The 15,099-nt window shown below is 41.1% G+C and overlaps 1 protein-coding gene across 6 annotated transcripts in view; it reads right to left on the reverse strand.

Annotated features, from left to right (window-relative positions):
* Window positions 1-1,304: 1,304 nt before the first annotated feature.
* Window positions 1,305-15,099, reverse strand: part of sh3gl2a (SH3 domain containing GRB2 like 2a, endophilin A1) — a 47,736-nt gene continuing 33,941 nt past the window's right edge. For 2 of the 6 annotated variants that reach the window (XM_039613032.1, XM_031752347.2), the window contains exons 2-12: window positions 11,144-11,212; window positions 10,609-10,681; window positions 10,184-10,327; window positions 9,697-9,830; window positions 9,445-9,603; window positions 9,025-9,128; window positions 8,759-8,874; window positions 7,113-7,127; window positions 6,144-6,155; window positions 4,331-4,342; window positions 1,305-4,200 (exon numbers count right to left, since the gene is read on the reverse strand). In XM_039613032.1, the coding sequence (XP_039468966.1) occupies window positions 4,004-4,200; window positions 4,331-4,342; window positions 6,144-6,155; window positions 7,113-7,127; window positions 8,759-8,874; window positions 9,025-9,128; window positions 9,445-9,603; window positions 9,697-9,830; window positions 10,184-10,327; window positions 10,609-10,681; window positions 11,144-11,152 (975 nt within the window). In that variant the 5' untranslated portion in view covers window positions 11,153-11,212 and the 3' untranslated portion in view covers window positions 1,305-4,003. Of the gene's footprint in view, window positions 4,201-4,330; window positions 4,343-6,143; window positions 6,156-7,112; window positions 7,128-8,758; window positions 8,875-9,024; window positions 9,129-9,444; window positions 9,604-9,696; window positions 9,831-10,183; window positions 10,328-10,608; window positions 10,682-11,143; window positions 11,213-12,081; window positions 12,159-15,099 lie in introns of those variants that run through there. The other 4 variants (XM_039613031.1, XM_031752348.2, XM_039613030.1 and 1 more) reach the window with 4 other exon arrangements.

Raw genomic sequence — 15,099 nt, forward strand, 5'->3', positions numbered from 1 at the left:
AGAAGACTGGCATGGTCAGCAAAAACAGCCAGGTTGGCCTTTGGAGGATGTTCAGTTGGTGCAAACGGGCTCAAAATGTGCTGAGAAAATGCCCCCCATCATCACATCACCAGCAGCCCGAAGCACTGATCCATGCTTTCATGTTGCTTGCATCAGACCAGAGAGTTTTTTCCCCCAATCTTCTGTTGTCAGTTTTGGGGGATTCCACGTGAATTGTAGCCTCAGTTTCCTCTTCTTAGTTGACAGGAGTAGCAACCTGTGTGGTCTTCTGCTGCTGTAGCCCATCTGCTTCAAGAATCAACGTGGTGTGCATTCAGAAATGCTCTTCTGCATACCTGGCTTGAGTTCCTGTTAACTCGAAGCAGTCTGGCCTTTCTTCATCAACAAAAGATTTTTAACCCGGAAAACTGCAGCAGCTGAAGTCACTTAAATCCCCTTTCTTGATCCTCAGTTTGAATTTCAGCAGGTCATCTTGACCATGTTTACACACCTAAATGCACTGGATTGCTTGCTTGTGATTGGCTGATTAGGTATTTGCTTTAATGAATGAGCAGTTGTAGTTCTAGTGTGTGCTCCAGTTTTATTACTGTGTGTGTAAGCATTTCGAAATGGTAAATGGACCAAGTGCTGCTATTTCTAACCACTTAATATACTGCTGGCTTTTTAATGTGTAACATTGTATAATTTACACTCCAGTTATGTGTTTTTAAAAGGTAAAAAACTGAAATAAATTAAATAAATTTAGTTATATCCGTTTAAATTACAGGAGAAAAGCATTATTAAGAGAGTGTGATGTTGAAGTATTTAGTTAAGTTGAAAGCTTGAACAAATTTACTTTCCAGTACTGCTGATAGCGGCTGCTCTACAACATTGCTACCATAATTCCTTGTTTGTATGGGTTAAAAAAGTTTGCTTTGTATATCCCAGCTTACACATGCTTGCAGTGTGTTTAATATCTTTTGGAGCCTTTAAGATGCTTGAAGCTACAGCCATGCTTTTGATGACGTTACACTAACAGGGTTATTTAAACATTTCAGCTGTCTTGAAAACACAAAAGAAGATTCTCATACCTGACCCATTTTTTCCCCGCTTCTCACAACGCATCATGAAAGAATCCAGCAGGAAAATGAATAATGCATCGACCTTCTTCTATTTGCAGAGCTAAGTCACCACCCCGCTTCCCCGTGTACTGAAAATAACAGAGAGGTGTAGCGAGGTGCAAAAGCTAGTGTTACATGATTCCACACTGAGCTTAGGTTTAGTGTAGATGTGGACAAAAAGATTGTTGTGTGAAGGGAAAATCGTCCAATAACCATTTCTTGGTATTTATTTGAATAAATTACACAGATTTGAACTGAATTACACATTTTTTTTTTCTTTACATCAAGCGTACAGTTTTAGAATCCAGTGCAGGAAACAAAACAAGAACAGAAGAAAAAAAACAGACAACAACCCCCCCCCCAAAAAAAACAATCCAAAGACAATCATGTGCAGCACATAATCCCTCCTGCCACATTACTTCCGGGTTAGATACTATATATACATCTATAGAGTATGTGTATACTTCTGTCACAATTACAAAAATAAGATACGTTACTGTAGATGCGCGACTATACACACACACGCACACACGAGGTGAAAACAAAACACAAAAAGCTGTACAGTCCTCATTGAGGGCAAAGATACACACGATTGTTAAAAAAGTGAACGACAAAAAGAAGGAAGAATTTGTTACGTCTTAAAAAAAAAGAATAAATATCTCTTTAAAACTGTATCGCTAGACTCCAGCCAACAAAATATACCATCTGTTAACATTGTGCTTCCCTTTGGAAGAAAAAAAGAAAAGAATACATTAAATATGGGTTATCAGCTGATTTTGCATCATTTATTGTAATTTTCCACACAAAGAAAAAAATAGTAAATGTTTATGTTTTACATTTATTCTGTGTCTCATAAAGATGTCTTATGCTGTTTTTTACTCTTAAAAGTCCCCGTCCCCCCCCCCCCCCGTGCATGTTTCTCATACAAGCATAGATGAATAGATGAACTGAAATAAATAAATATAAATCAAGCAAACATTTTTTATGAGAAACGTGTGAAAGGTCCACCGTCATAAGCATAGTATGTCTTATAAGACGAATACGTTAAACATTCTTATAGGTTTTCTTTTCCATATAGATCTGCTGAACATAGTGAATTGGTCCTTTGATTGAGGAGACATCCGTGTTTGTTTTAACGTTGAACACTGTCAGAGACAGTAGATGTTAAATACCTCAGCATCAGAGGTCCTCTGCAGCCCCATCCCTGTGCATAACTCGAAGAGTATGCAAACCCAAATAAGCCGCCCGCCCCCGAAATACACGCACAACATTTCTACAAGATGGGTGAAAATAAATAAATAAATAAATAAATAACTGAATAAAAACAGTCAGTGCTGCTGCACAGGCTGTTCTGCAGAAAAGAAAACCTCAGTGATAAAACGTGCACTACAGCTCCCGACTGGGTCGATATGAGTTCTTGGTTATCAGTAGATCACTAAAAGTTGGGGAAACAATCTCACATAATACTGCATACGAGCATATCGCAGGTTGGAAAAAAATCGGACATCTACAACAACATCTAGTTTTTTCTAAGCTCGGGCATGACGTGGGAAAGGGGAGAGAGGGGTATGGTTTATATGGTTGTATAACCGTGAAGAAAAAGCTTTTTGTGTTTGCATAATTTTAACCGATATATAAAATTTCCACCAAGACAAAAAAAAAAGGAACGAGCTCTCATTGGACTCCTTCCTTAAAACGCTCCTGCCTAGTATCATCGGTGGCTTACAGAAGCTAAACTACAGAACACTACTTGGACTAGTAAGGGATGCGGGAAGAAGAGCTATGCCTTCTTCAGCTGCACGATTATATGGTTTCCTCAGGTGTTAAGATTTATACGTCATTATATCACAACACATCAACCATGTTTCACACTGCTGATAAAATACATGTCGGAGGACTGAGACTTACGCACCGGAGTTTTTCTTTACATCACTTCAAAACAGTTTAAACTTCACGACTTGCTGTTTTTAGAAAATCATGTCATCACTTCACTAATCACTGGCTCGAGTATGTGTCACATACTTAATAAAGCTTCACCTCCTAATAGAATACCAAAGAACTCCAGGTTGCAAGCTTAAACTTGTTCCCATCAAACAGACTTTCTGATACCTTCCTGCTGGAGTTTCATTTTTATTTAGGTTTTACAAGTAACTTTGGTATAACATATGACCAATATGTTACAACACATGCACAAAAAAACCATTAAAATACTGTGTTACATGATGAATCTGTTGAGTTTTGTCTAAACTCATTTAAACTGATTTTTTTTAGGACATGACAGGAACATAGTTTCACCCAGAACTGTCAAAAGAGGCAACGACAGTTGAAAAAAGGAAATGTGAAAACAAAAATATTCAGTTAAACATTTTTTTTAAAAACATGAAACCAGTTGAAAACATGCTTGAACTACAGTCTTAAACATGAAGCATGTGGACTGATTATTTTGTAGTGGTAGTTTGAGGGAAAAAAGAGTTTCTATCTACTGCAAAGGTTTCCACGAAACACAGAGATACAGAGTGTGATTTTGCAAGCCTGCGCTGAGAAGCTTGTGACGGACTGACAGCCAACTTAAAGCGAGACAAAAGCCGGGACGGAAACGGATAAAATGACTACGGAAGCCTGAAGGTGACTCGTGGGATAAGGGGGAAGCAAGACTATAAATGCTGTTTTGTTTTTGTTTTTCTCCCCTCGCTTTCTTTAAGAGTGCTTCCTTTAAGTTATCATCAGTCTCGCTCACATCTTCATTGGTTATTGTTTCGTTGCCGTTTTGACTCCTTTAAAGCGGAGTGCAGGTGGATAAGTAGGAATGTTTAGGAAAAGGTTACTGGGAGTACTTGGAGGAGGAACTGGAGGCCAGGATTTATCATGTCGCAGCTTCGGACACTGCTGGTAGTCGAGACATCCTAGTGGGGCAGTGGCACCAGGATATCCACGTAGTTGATGGGAAAGAAGCCCGAGTTGCCCTGCAGCATCCCCTCGTACCAGTTGTCATCGATCTTATTGGTAAGGGTGATGATATCGCCCTCCTTGAAGCCTAGCTCACCTTCGTTCTCAGGGTCAAAATCGTACAGCGCACGACAGCAGGGCTGGTCCATGGGGGCTGGAGAAGAGGAAGAGAGCGGGTCGGAGAGATAAACAAATAAAAGGAGAATTAGGAGAGGCAGGCGAAGGAGACTCCACACATTGATTACAAGCAGAATAACCACAAGAAAAGCTTGTGAAAGGCTCACCTGGAGACCTGGCTAAAAGAGGGAAAGAGAGCAGGAGACAAAGCAAAAGAGACACAAAGCATCAGTAGCCGTGAATATAATTAGCGTTTCAAAGAGCAGTTTAATATTTTAGGAAATGTCCTTATGTATTCTCTTTTTGGCGTAGTGTTCAGAGTTGTTGTGCTATAGCCTGTGTGGCATTTCCTAACATCTGTTTTTGACACGATGTTAGGAAACTGGCTCATCGTTTTCCCTGTGCAGGTGCAAAATACAAGTGAGTGTTATACACCCTTGAGCCTCCAACCTCAGGGGGCAGTAATGAGCACACTACAATTTGACAACAGCACATTAAAAGAAGATAGTTGGCCCACGGACGGCTTGGAAGAACGAAGCCAGTGTGGAAGTCCTTTTTATCTGCATTCTATGGCAACACCACCAGATGGCGATAGCTGTGGTTGCGAAAAGACTTCTGGCCCTATTGAGGTTTATGGGAAAACAGGTTTCTGGCTTGACCTCTGCAGACACTTTCCTGATATATTTACGGGCACAGTCATTATGGTCAGATGCAGGATTATCTGCTGTAAGAAACTGCGCGCTCGTTTACATCTAGAGTCAGACCTGTGCGTCTTTGTCACATCCGTATTTTTGCAACCGAGACAGTAATGGGGTAGACACTCATCCTGAGGATTCAAAACAGGACTTCAGAAACCAGACAGTCTGTGACTGTCTGTGTCTTTGAATTACAAAAGAAATGGCTTATTTTGTCAAATATATTTCTGGTTATTTGCCCCAACTGTGTTAAAGAGTCGGTGCACTTCCTTTAGACCTCTTTGACCTGAACTAGACTAACATCATCTAGCTTGGTCCTGTCTAAAACTTGATTGCCAGCAGTTTTCCTTTTCACAAATTAACATGGTATACATCATTTGTTGAAGGGTTCATTATTTAATCTGTTTTATCTGGCTCTGAGCAGTTTACAAGGACCTCCAAAAAGTTAATGTTAACTCTCTTAAAAGAATATTAGTGAGGTTTACATGTGCCAGCAGGTGAAATTTGTTAAGATGAGCTGCTACACTGATCTGTCAGTTGGTTGGCTATAGCTTTATATTTAGTGTCCAGACAGGGGTGTCCTATGTTCTTATGTAAGGCTAAGCAAATACTCAATCAAGAACATTTCCAAAAATGTCAGATTACTCTTTAAAGAAAAAAAGAGCTCAAGAAAAGAGAACAAACGGGGGTTAGCACTGCAAACTAGGGCTGCCACAAACGATTATTTTGATAGTCGACTAGTCACCGATTATTTTTGCGATTAGTCGACTAATCAGATCATGCATCGATTGGACGTAAAACGTACAGCTTGAAAATATGTTAAACGTTTATTTTGTGACCCAGAAAGAATAATAAGAGTAATATTAAAACTAACTAGCTGCCGCCATTGTTGACAACTGCGCTGGGCCGCACTATGAATTCTGGGACACAGCTTCTTCTTCTTCGGGGTTTAACGGCAGCTGGCATCCTTTACATGCACTGCTGCCATCTTCTGTTTCAGTCCGTTATTACACTTTTAAATCCTACTACTTATTCCTGCGTCTTTTGTGATCTTACAAAGCTTCAAACGACGCGTCGACTATTAAATCAGTCGTCGACGATTTTGATAGTCGACGTAATCGTGACTAGTCGACTAATCGTGGCAGCTCTACTGCAAACAAACAAATAAATACAAAAAAATAAATACAAAGACAAGAATACACTTATTCAAAAGTCCATTTATGGAAGGATAAAAATAAGAGTGATAGCGAGATGTGGCATCTCTTCCCAAGTCACTCTTGCTCACCTGGAGATCTTGCTGCAAAGGAGAAAGAAAAAAAAAAAGAAGGGTGTGTGATGAGAATTTTATCACTCAAATCTTCAGATGGAGAAATGATGAACTGATGGAATTACAGTGATCACGGCGATGAAGAGTCAGTAGACAAAAGAGCAGGAAGATAAACAAGAATTTGAAAAGAGGTGGGAAGGCCATAGACTGTAGACAAAAGATGGACATAACCCCTTACAACATCAACCTCTGTGTTTGCAACATCTGTGTTTGCAACATCTGTATTTTGAAAAACATAACAAGCAAGAGAACCAGGACGCGATCCCAGTATACCCTGCTAATGACTTTAAACTAAAGGCTTTGACTCTAAAGCCATTAGAAAAATGGTTAAAGTGAGAAATACATTTTACAAAACTGGGCTTCTTTTAGCAAACCGAAGAGTTGCCCCCTGCTGGCCATTAGAGGGACAAAAATGCAAGTATGAAAGCATAAAACTGTGTCCATCTTTTATCTACAGGCTATGAGAGAAGCAGACAGACAAAGAAAGAGTGGGGGGGGGGGGGTCAAATAAGTCAGAAAATTCACAAAAGAACGAAACAGAAACAGCAAATGCTCGTCCGTCGATGCAGTTCTTTAAGTCATTGTCGAGAAATCTTTGTTAGTCAAGTGGACGGCACGTGATTTTCTGCTGTTTGTTTCATCCACTTAAAACTGACAAGTTTCTCTCACACAAAAAAATATTAATTAAAAACAAAAGATGTATAACAAAACAAAAAAGAAGAAGAGATACTGTGGTATCTCTCCTGGATTCACTGTTGTCTCACCTGGAGACCTTGCTGCAGAGACGGAAAAGGGAATCAACATAAGGAAGGGGTGCAGGAAATAAGAAGTAGTAGTTCTGAGTTTCCAGTGTAAATGAAGACGGGTGATGATGAACTGATGATCACACAAAGGTAGAAAAAAAAGCACAAGTTTAACCTGGCTCACCTGGAGACCTCGAACCTGCAAGAATTAAAAAAAAAATCATAATGGGAAAGAGAAGAGTGCAGAGTTGGATTCATTTGTTCTGGATTGATGAATATTCTGTTCAGTTCATGTTAAAAACTGTAAATGAACAGTAGGGGAAAAGATAAATTAGGAAACCAAAAGATGCACTGTAAATTCTCAAATATATTTTACTTCCTTTATTGGCTGCTGCTATTTAAAAGCAAAAAAATCATATTGTTTTTCTGCTGTTTGAACAGCTGGTTTAAATAGTTAAAAAACTGTTTGTGCTTTTGTGCATATTTGCTTTTATCTTGATAGCAGATCGACTCCTTTTTTCATGCTTTCTTTGATGTTGTTACTGTGCCGCTTTGCTGTTAAAAGCAGAAACCTGCATATATTATATTTCATAGTAAATAGCTTAAATGGGAGCACTGAAGATGTATTCTTTTCCAGAAGCCTTTTATTGTGAAATATATCGAGCAGAGCGTTACTGCAAGCAGGTCATAAAGTCAAGCTCTGCCCACAATCCAAGAACAGTTCCTGTCTGACTTATCAATTTCATAATTCTTGACACTGATGTCTGGTCTGATCTGTACCCTGGGGACGAAGGCCTGCTGTTGCTCTCCCTCCTTTGAATTTCCATGTATGCGCACGAAAGGGCAGAGACATTTGCTCTCCACACACCCCAGGCTTTTACACACATGCATGTGAAAGGGCAGGTGGGTGCCGATGCAGAGCGATGCTGCCAAGTACATTTAAGGGTCTACAATCAGACCTGACTGCAGCATGTGAAAAAGAACGTTTGCACAGGACTCTGTGCAGAGATACAGTGCAGACTGCTTCCATGGGAATTAAGAGGGTAAGTAGCAGTCAGATGCTTAACTGATCGTCACCAAGCGTGACCACCACTACTATAAAAGCAGAAGTTCCGGCAGTTTGCTGATCTGGAGCATTTGGGTGGTTGTTAGCACAACGCCACAATCTTTCCAGGGGTGGACATCCCAGAAAATTCATGCCGATGCTCAGAGAAACTGCAAAAACCCCAAGAGCTACATCTCAGACTCTGCAGGCCCCAGTTAGCATGTTTAATGTTAATGTTCATGACAGTACAATTAAAACTGAACAACTGAAGACTGGACTAAAGTCTGGCTTGCTTGTAGGTTTTTCCAAAAGAAAGGAAAAAAATGGCGGCATAGTGTTGCAATGGCCCAGCCAAAGTCCAGACCCAAACCTGACTGAAATGCTGTTGTGGGACCTTCAGAGAGCTGTCAATAAAGGTGGGATGATGAGCTGCTGAATCATGAGGTGTACTGTATATAGTTTTTTGCTAATGATGCTGCAGTCCTGTGAAACTCTTTGACCATTTGAGTCAAATATTAATCAGTGAAAGGTATGAGTGTGAGGTTTTATTAGTTAATCTGTTTCATCTGTGTTAGTGTTGTTTTCTATTTGAGAATTTGCAGTGAAAATGAAAAACAGAGAAAGGTTAAATGAAGGGAAAAAAAATAGAAAGTAGCCCAGAAACTATCCTTGAATACAAAATTAAACTCATGAGATTCTCAAAATTGAGATGAAAGCATACATATAGTACCAGGACTAGTTTCTGGGCATCTTCCTGAACAGTGAGTTTGTATTCTAGTTCTCACCTGGAGAGCGAGCACTGTGGACACCTCCATTTTGGCTCAAATTGATGGAGAAGTCCATAGACGTGCGCGGTTTTGGGACAAACTCTTTCCTTGGTTTGATGGAAGTATCCTTTATCCTAGAAAAAGCCAAAGAATCCCTCAGAGCACAAATAACCGGATTACATTAACCAGATTCTGTTTCTCTGGCTTTGCTGCGTTACTAAATAATACTTCAAACATGTAAATCATGAAAAGACCCAGTGGGAGAGTGAAATGTCAGTACTGACCGTTCATCGATCTTACTGGTCAGCTGTGTGAGGATCTCGGCAGCTCGGGTGTGATACTCCACCTGAGCGTGAACCAACGCGGCCAGCTGGCTCACCTGTTCAATCTGTTGATGCACAGGGAAGAAGCACAAGATCTACTACACATCCATACAACAGGCTGATCAGTTTCTACTTTAAACCTTTATCACCAAAGTTTCATACAAATCCAATGAACTTATTTTTTATTTTTGACTGTAAAACTCATCTTTCAGGAATCATTTGTATTTTTTCTCTAGGACTCTAGGACTCTCCTTTCTCAAGGACTTAATGTGAAGCCCACCAGGTAAAATCTAAAATATAACCAGGATTCACTCTCAGACATGTTCAGAGGTTCACATACGTCATGTGTGCTGATGAATTGAGGAAGTGCATAGTGCTTACATCACTCTCCAACAGGTGGAACATGCTCTGCTCAGCAATCTCCTTGGAGTCATCAAATTTCTCAAGCGCTTGTTTGATTTCGTCATCCGTCACTTTGCCCTGACGTTTCTTCTTATAATCAAAGTCCAGACGTCGACCTTCCAGTTTCTTCAGGTGGTGCTGAAACAAGAAAAAACAGACAGGTGATATGAATTCCCAACCCAGAGATGATTTTCATGAGTCCCCCCCCACCATGCCGCAGTGTCAGAGTACCTGGATCTCCCTGAGATCTTTTTCGTGAAGGTTCTGCAGAGGATCAATAAAGTTCTGCTTCACCTCCATGTCCAGAGCATCCTTAACCTCTCCAAGCTCACGCATGGCTTCTCCAACATCAATCAGAGCAAGACCTACAAAAACAACACAAATTTTGTATTTAGTCGCCACGTAACATGTGAACACGGATTTTGATTTCAGTGTATGATGCAGAAAAATAAGGGGATTTTAAGTGTAACTCTCTCATTAGAGCCTACAGCAGATTTTCAAAACAGGTGCTTCTCTTTGAAAAACATCTTAATGTTCAGTCGTGAAAAAAGGCAGCCTGCTGTGCATCTTGGCTGAAAAACAGACTCATACATTTTTCATGATATTTTTTTCCTGCGTCCTTGAAGGAATAAAATCGTGCTGCTTTGTTCTTGCAGAGTCTGTAAGAAAAGTGTTTGTCAGACTTTCTGTGACCAGCTTTTAATGCGCTGCGGCTCACCAAAGTTTGACTCCTCTCCGAGGTCCCTGCCAAACTTCTGCATGGCCTCCCCCAGGATGACCTCAGTCTGGGTATAGCCCGGCCCCTTCTCTTGGCCTCGGATGCGTGACATGGAGTTCATCATGCTCATCTTTGCTCTTGTGGCTAAGGAGACAGAAAACTAATGAAATCCGATTCTTCTGGGATTCACGTTTGAAGAAATTAAATCTGCAGTCATGATCCATGGCTAAATGGGTAAAATGAGTTTGTTGTTTACAGGATGTTTAATTTGCAGATTAATGTGAGTTTTGTTGCAAAATACAAGAAGAAATTAAGGCTAATAAGCATTTTGGATTAACCATTAGCGAAAAGTGGTAACACAGGTAAAGGTCAGCCAGCAACACCAAAAACCAATCCTGAAGTTTGTGGGATAACCATCATGTTACCTGGGTTTGGCTGCAGATACTCAGTGGTCTTTGTGATGATGTCCATCACCGCTCGAGCTGTGGTGTCCACCCTCTGTACACCACAACGTGGAAGGAGATACACGAGGCAAAGAAAAAAATTACAGGTAAGAAATGACAGCTGCAACAACATTATTACACGAGGATATCAGATAGACCACATCACCACACAAGTACTAACACATATCCGTGCTCTGCTCATATCCAGGTGTAACATGGAGCTGTAAAGTGGGTGCAAATCCCAAAGCTATTAGACCTTTTCAAGCGCACTTCTCTTGCAGCTTTTTAGTTTAAATTCAGCGTTGGTGCAAATATGTGTGAAACATGTCTCCACAACTTTAGAGTTTTTACAATAACGTCAGTGTACAAAAACTAAATCAGTGGATTCTTGACCAACGTTCTCTTTAAATGGTCCGTGTTAGTCCAACAAAGTTTTGATAATCCAGTAACACAGCAATAATTTCTGGAAATTATTGAACAACAAGGTGATAATGTGAACGTGTGAGTGCAGTCGTGCCTTTTCCATTTCAGTGAAGTCATCATCAAGCTTTGTTCCTTCTGCTCCTCCGACCTTCTCGCTCACTCTCTGCAAAACAAACAAACCAAAAAAAATGAATAATCAGGCCGGCAAATCGTGAAAAGGTGAAATGCTGCGAATGCAAGAGGTCAAAGAAATTTCTGTGATTCTCAGTGATGACTTTAAATTACTGAATCTGAACAATATGAAAAAAGCCCTGAGCAAAGTACAGGCACAGATAATAAAAGGTTTCTCATAAGTGCAAGCTTAAAATGAAGATTCATCATTTTATTTTGTTTTTATTTTGACTCTGATTAATAATTGAGTTTGCTCTTATTGCTAATATGAGACAATGACGAAAGAGGAAAATTTGTCCGCATTGGGTGACACGGTCGTCACTTTTTCATCTTGGTCTGTATCTGTTTGAGTAGATGACTTCAATCTGCCGCTCTCAGCAGCTGGAGCATCCTGTATGTGGATATAAGCTCTTCAAACATTTTGATTTCTTTGCTAGCCCGTGCTAAACAGATCCAGCCCTCTGACCCTCCTCAGGTGGAAATGACACGAAATCTAAACACAAGTTGTCACCCTGAAGACATAAAACAGGGTGTCAACGATGAGTGCAATATCAGTCTCAGTGATCATCAGTGAAATGAATCTGGTATTCCAGAGACTGCTGCCAAACACCAGTATAACTTGCTGCAAGATACAATGCATTTATTCCTGATATTTCTAGGGGCAAAGTGTTCTGAAGGAAAAAAAGAAGAAACAAATTAGCTAAATTTAAGGGAAAACATTTTATGGGTTAGATCGGAGTCTCTCAGGTAAACTCATGGACAGTTTAGAGCATGTAAAAGCCTCAAAGTCTGATGAAAATAAAAAGGCTTCCGGTTAGCTCCTGCTTTTTAAAGTTCAGGTTTAGTGTTGACGAAATTCACCATCATGTCTCATTATGTCTGCTGATAGAGATAAAATAAGTACGGGTGCCCAACAAGCTGCAAGCGTTTGCATTTATAGCCTCAGACATGGCACGAGGTATAAATACAGAAATAACTCCCGTCCCCTCGCTCTAACATTTCCAGCTCTGCCACCATCGGGACCAATCTGTGATACGTCCGGGCGCCTTGAGGGGGCAGCAGTCTGACACAACGAGGCCAGACACAGCCCTCAGAGGATGGACTGAGGGAGGAAAAATGCTTTCAGGGAATGTCACGATGCGTGACTGAAGAAATCATGAAAGCTAAGGTCAGTCGATGAAATCTTTCCTTGAGCGGGAATAACACTGTACACCAACACGGTTGCGTTTCCTGTGCTGATCACATCTTTAGTGATGTGGACTACGAGGAGCTGAATTATCTCTTGTTATGCGAGCAAAAGTGAGACATGTTTTTCCCTGCTGGTGGTGGTGGGGGGTGATGCAGAGGGATGATCTGTGACAGACAGAGCCGGCAGGTTTATAAGGCTAAGCCTGTGGCAGCAGTTTATGCAGTGTAAGACTTTCTGAGGATTGGTGCTTTATGAGTCATCGTAGCAAAGTCTTTTATGATCTCACTGGTGAAAGAGCTCAATATTCTGACAGCAACATACACACACAGGCACATATTGTACAAATCCAGCAGCCAGATACATTTCCTGTCATTAATTTCCCCTCGGCATGAAATTCTCCTTCAGCTGGTGACAGGTACCTGCCCATGCCTGGCTTATCAGGTGTGTGTAACTTCCTGTTCTTAATCACGCAACAAATTCTTTCTCCTGCCAGACTTCAGGATCAAAGACCGAAAGGGATCAGGAACAAAACAACCCAATAAAATGGATGAGTGTGTTTTTCAAATGTGGAAAAAAAAAGAAGCTGGAGTAATTTATATATGGTTCGTGCATTCGCTCATGAGTCACAGCTGTAGTGACACTGCTGCCGATCAAACAGGCCAGCTAATTACATCCTGAACTACTTTATACCTGGAGTGTTATATATAGGCAAGTGCATGTGATTGCTGTGCGTTCCCAGATGCACGAATGGAGCGAGCTGACCGATTACAAAAGGAAAACAAAGACAGGCCGTGTTTTATGTAGAATTATTAAAAAAACGAGCCCACCTCTACATGTGTTTGACTCTGAGCACACGCTGACGTGTCTCAGCTGACAAAACTGACAGAGATTGGGACAAAATCAAAAAGATTTATCTTTTTCATTTTTAATTATAATCGGTGTGTATAAGTCGGTGTGTCAGCTCAAAATAATTAGCACAGAATAACAGCTGTGCATAATGATCCAGTCACAGGTTTGGTGCCTCTGCAGGATTTTGCCAATTATTCTTTCACCACAGAGAGAATTAGATGATTATTACTCTTCCCATCCGCCCCAGGTTTGGCATGAGCGAGGAAAGTTTTGCTGGGTTTTCCATAATCTTGCATTTACAGGCTGAAATGTCTCCGTCAGGCTTCTCACCTGCTGTCTACAGAACCAAGCAAAACACTATTCTGTTTAACACTCAGGATTCATACACAAGTAAAACAGACAGTGAATATATATATAATATAATGTGTATGTGTTAGTCCCCATAGGGAAATTACTCCTCTGCATTTAACCCATTCACCCAGTGAAGCAGCGGGCAGCCACCAGTACAGCGCCCAGGGAGCAGTGTGCTCAGGGGTACCTCAGGGTAGCCGTTTAGTGGATTCGAACCCCTGACCTTCCGATCATGGGAGAACCACTTTACCTACTGAGCAGTCCCTGCCTCCTCCTCAGATGTGCACACGTTCAATATACAGCTATACAGTATACAGCAAACTACACATGCTCTCTCACACAGCTTTAGCACTGAATCTACACAACTGCTTTTCTGGATGTGGATTTAGAAGAGCCTTATAACATTAAATATAAAACCTATGCAATTTATTCACCTCAATTCGTTTCCATCAATTCAACATGAAAACTGTTAATTTTGTTGGTGTTAAAGAAGAAGATGTGCAGTGTTCTTTAAAAATCCCTTTAACCGGATCGTCACCTGTAAAATTACGTGAGAATTTAAACACTATTTGCCCGTCAGGACAGAACAAGCAAACATAGTGACTTTGGGTGGGGCAAACTAGATGTAATTTCAGCCCTATGTAATTTTCTCCCTATGAACCTGTATGTTTCCCATAACTAATGACTTATTTGACTTAAAGATTAAGGGAGGCTAGAAAGTAAGAGCCAACAGAAATGGATGAATAACAACAAAGTGAAGCAGCGTCTGTGGGGATCTGCATGAGAAACTGACGGAATAAGAATGAGCTCTTGGTGGCTGTTTTGAGTAAATGGAGCAGCGTTGCTGTGCTTGCTGCTGCCCAGCACAGCATTGGCTGCTGTCAGTGTACGATGAATCCCCCCCAGACACTTTGAAAGTGGAGAGCAAAGTCAGTCACTATTGTGCTTTGATGGCTGCAAGACGAGGAGACGGCACTTAAGTGCATCGATGGAGGGAAGATGTGCGCAAGCTTTCCCTCATGTTAGAGACTATATATAGAAAGTCACAGCCAGTCACGAGACAGGGAGTGAAGATTGATCCAGCTACTCCCAGTGACTTACTACACATTATGTAAATGTGTCGCATGCCAACGACCTCACCTAATGGTCAGGAAACCGACAATCTAAAACCTCCCCGGGGTAACCAGCGATGTCACTTTCTTTTTATCTTTCTAATCAGTCTCTCATCCAACAACCAACCCCACGCTTTTCTTTTCCTCCACCCATCACTGTCTCTCAGCACTCCTACTCTTCTCTTCCACCCCCCCTGCAGGGAAAGGAGACAACAAGGTGAACTGAGCAGCAGTGGTGGCAGTGTGCCGCGACCCATACACAGAACTGTAAAATGCACGGTTGGCTGCTGGGATATAACAGTAGTGTCGTAGTAGATGACACGCAACCTGTGACGTCAGAGAGACGCAGTGCTGATTTACGCAAGCACACGGACACGA

This window comes from Oreochromis aureus, linkage group 6 (assembly GCF_013358895.1).
Source record: "Oreochromis aureus strain Israel breed Guangdong linkage group 6, ZZ_aureus, whole genome shotgun sequence".
NCBI lineage: Eukaryota > Metazoa > Chordata > Actinopteri > Cichliformes > Cichlidae > Oreochromis > Oreochromis aureus.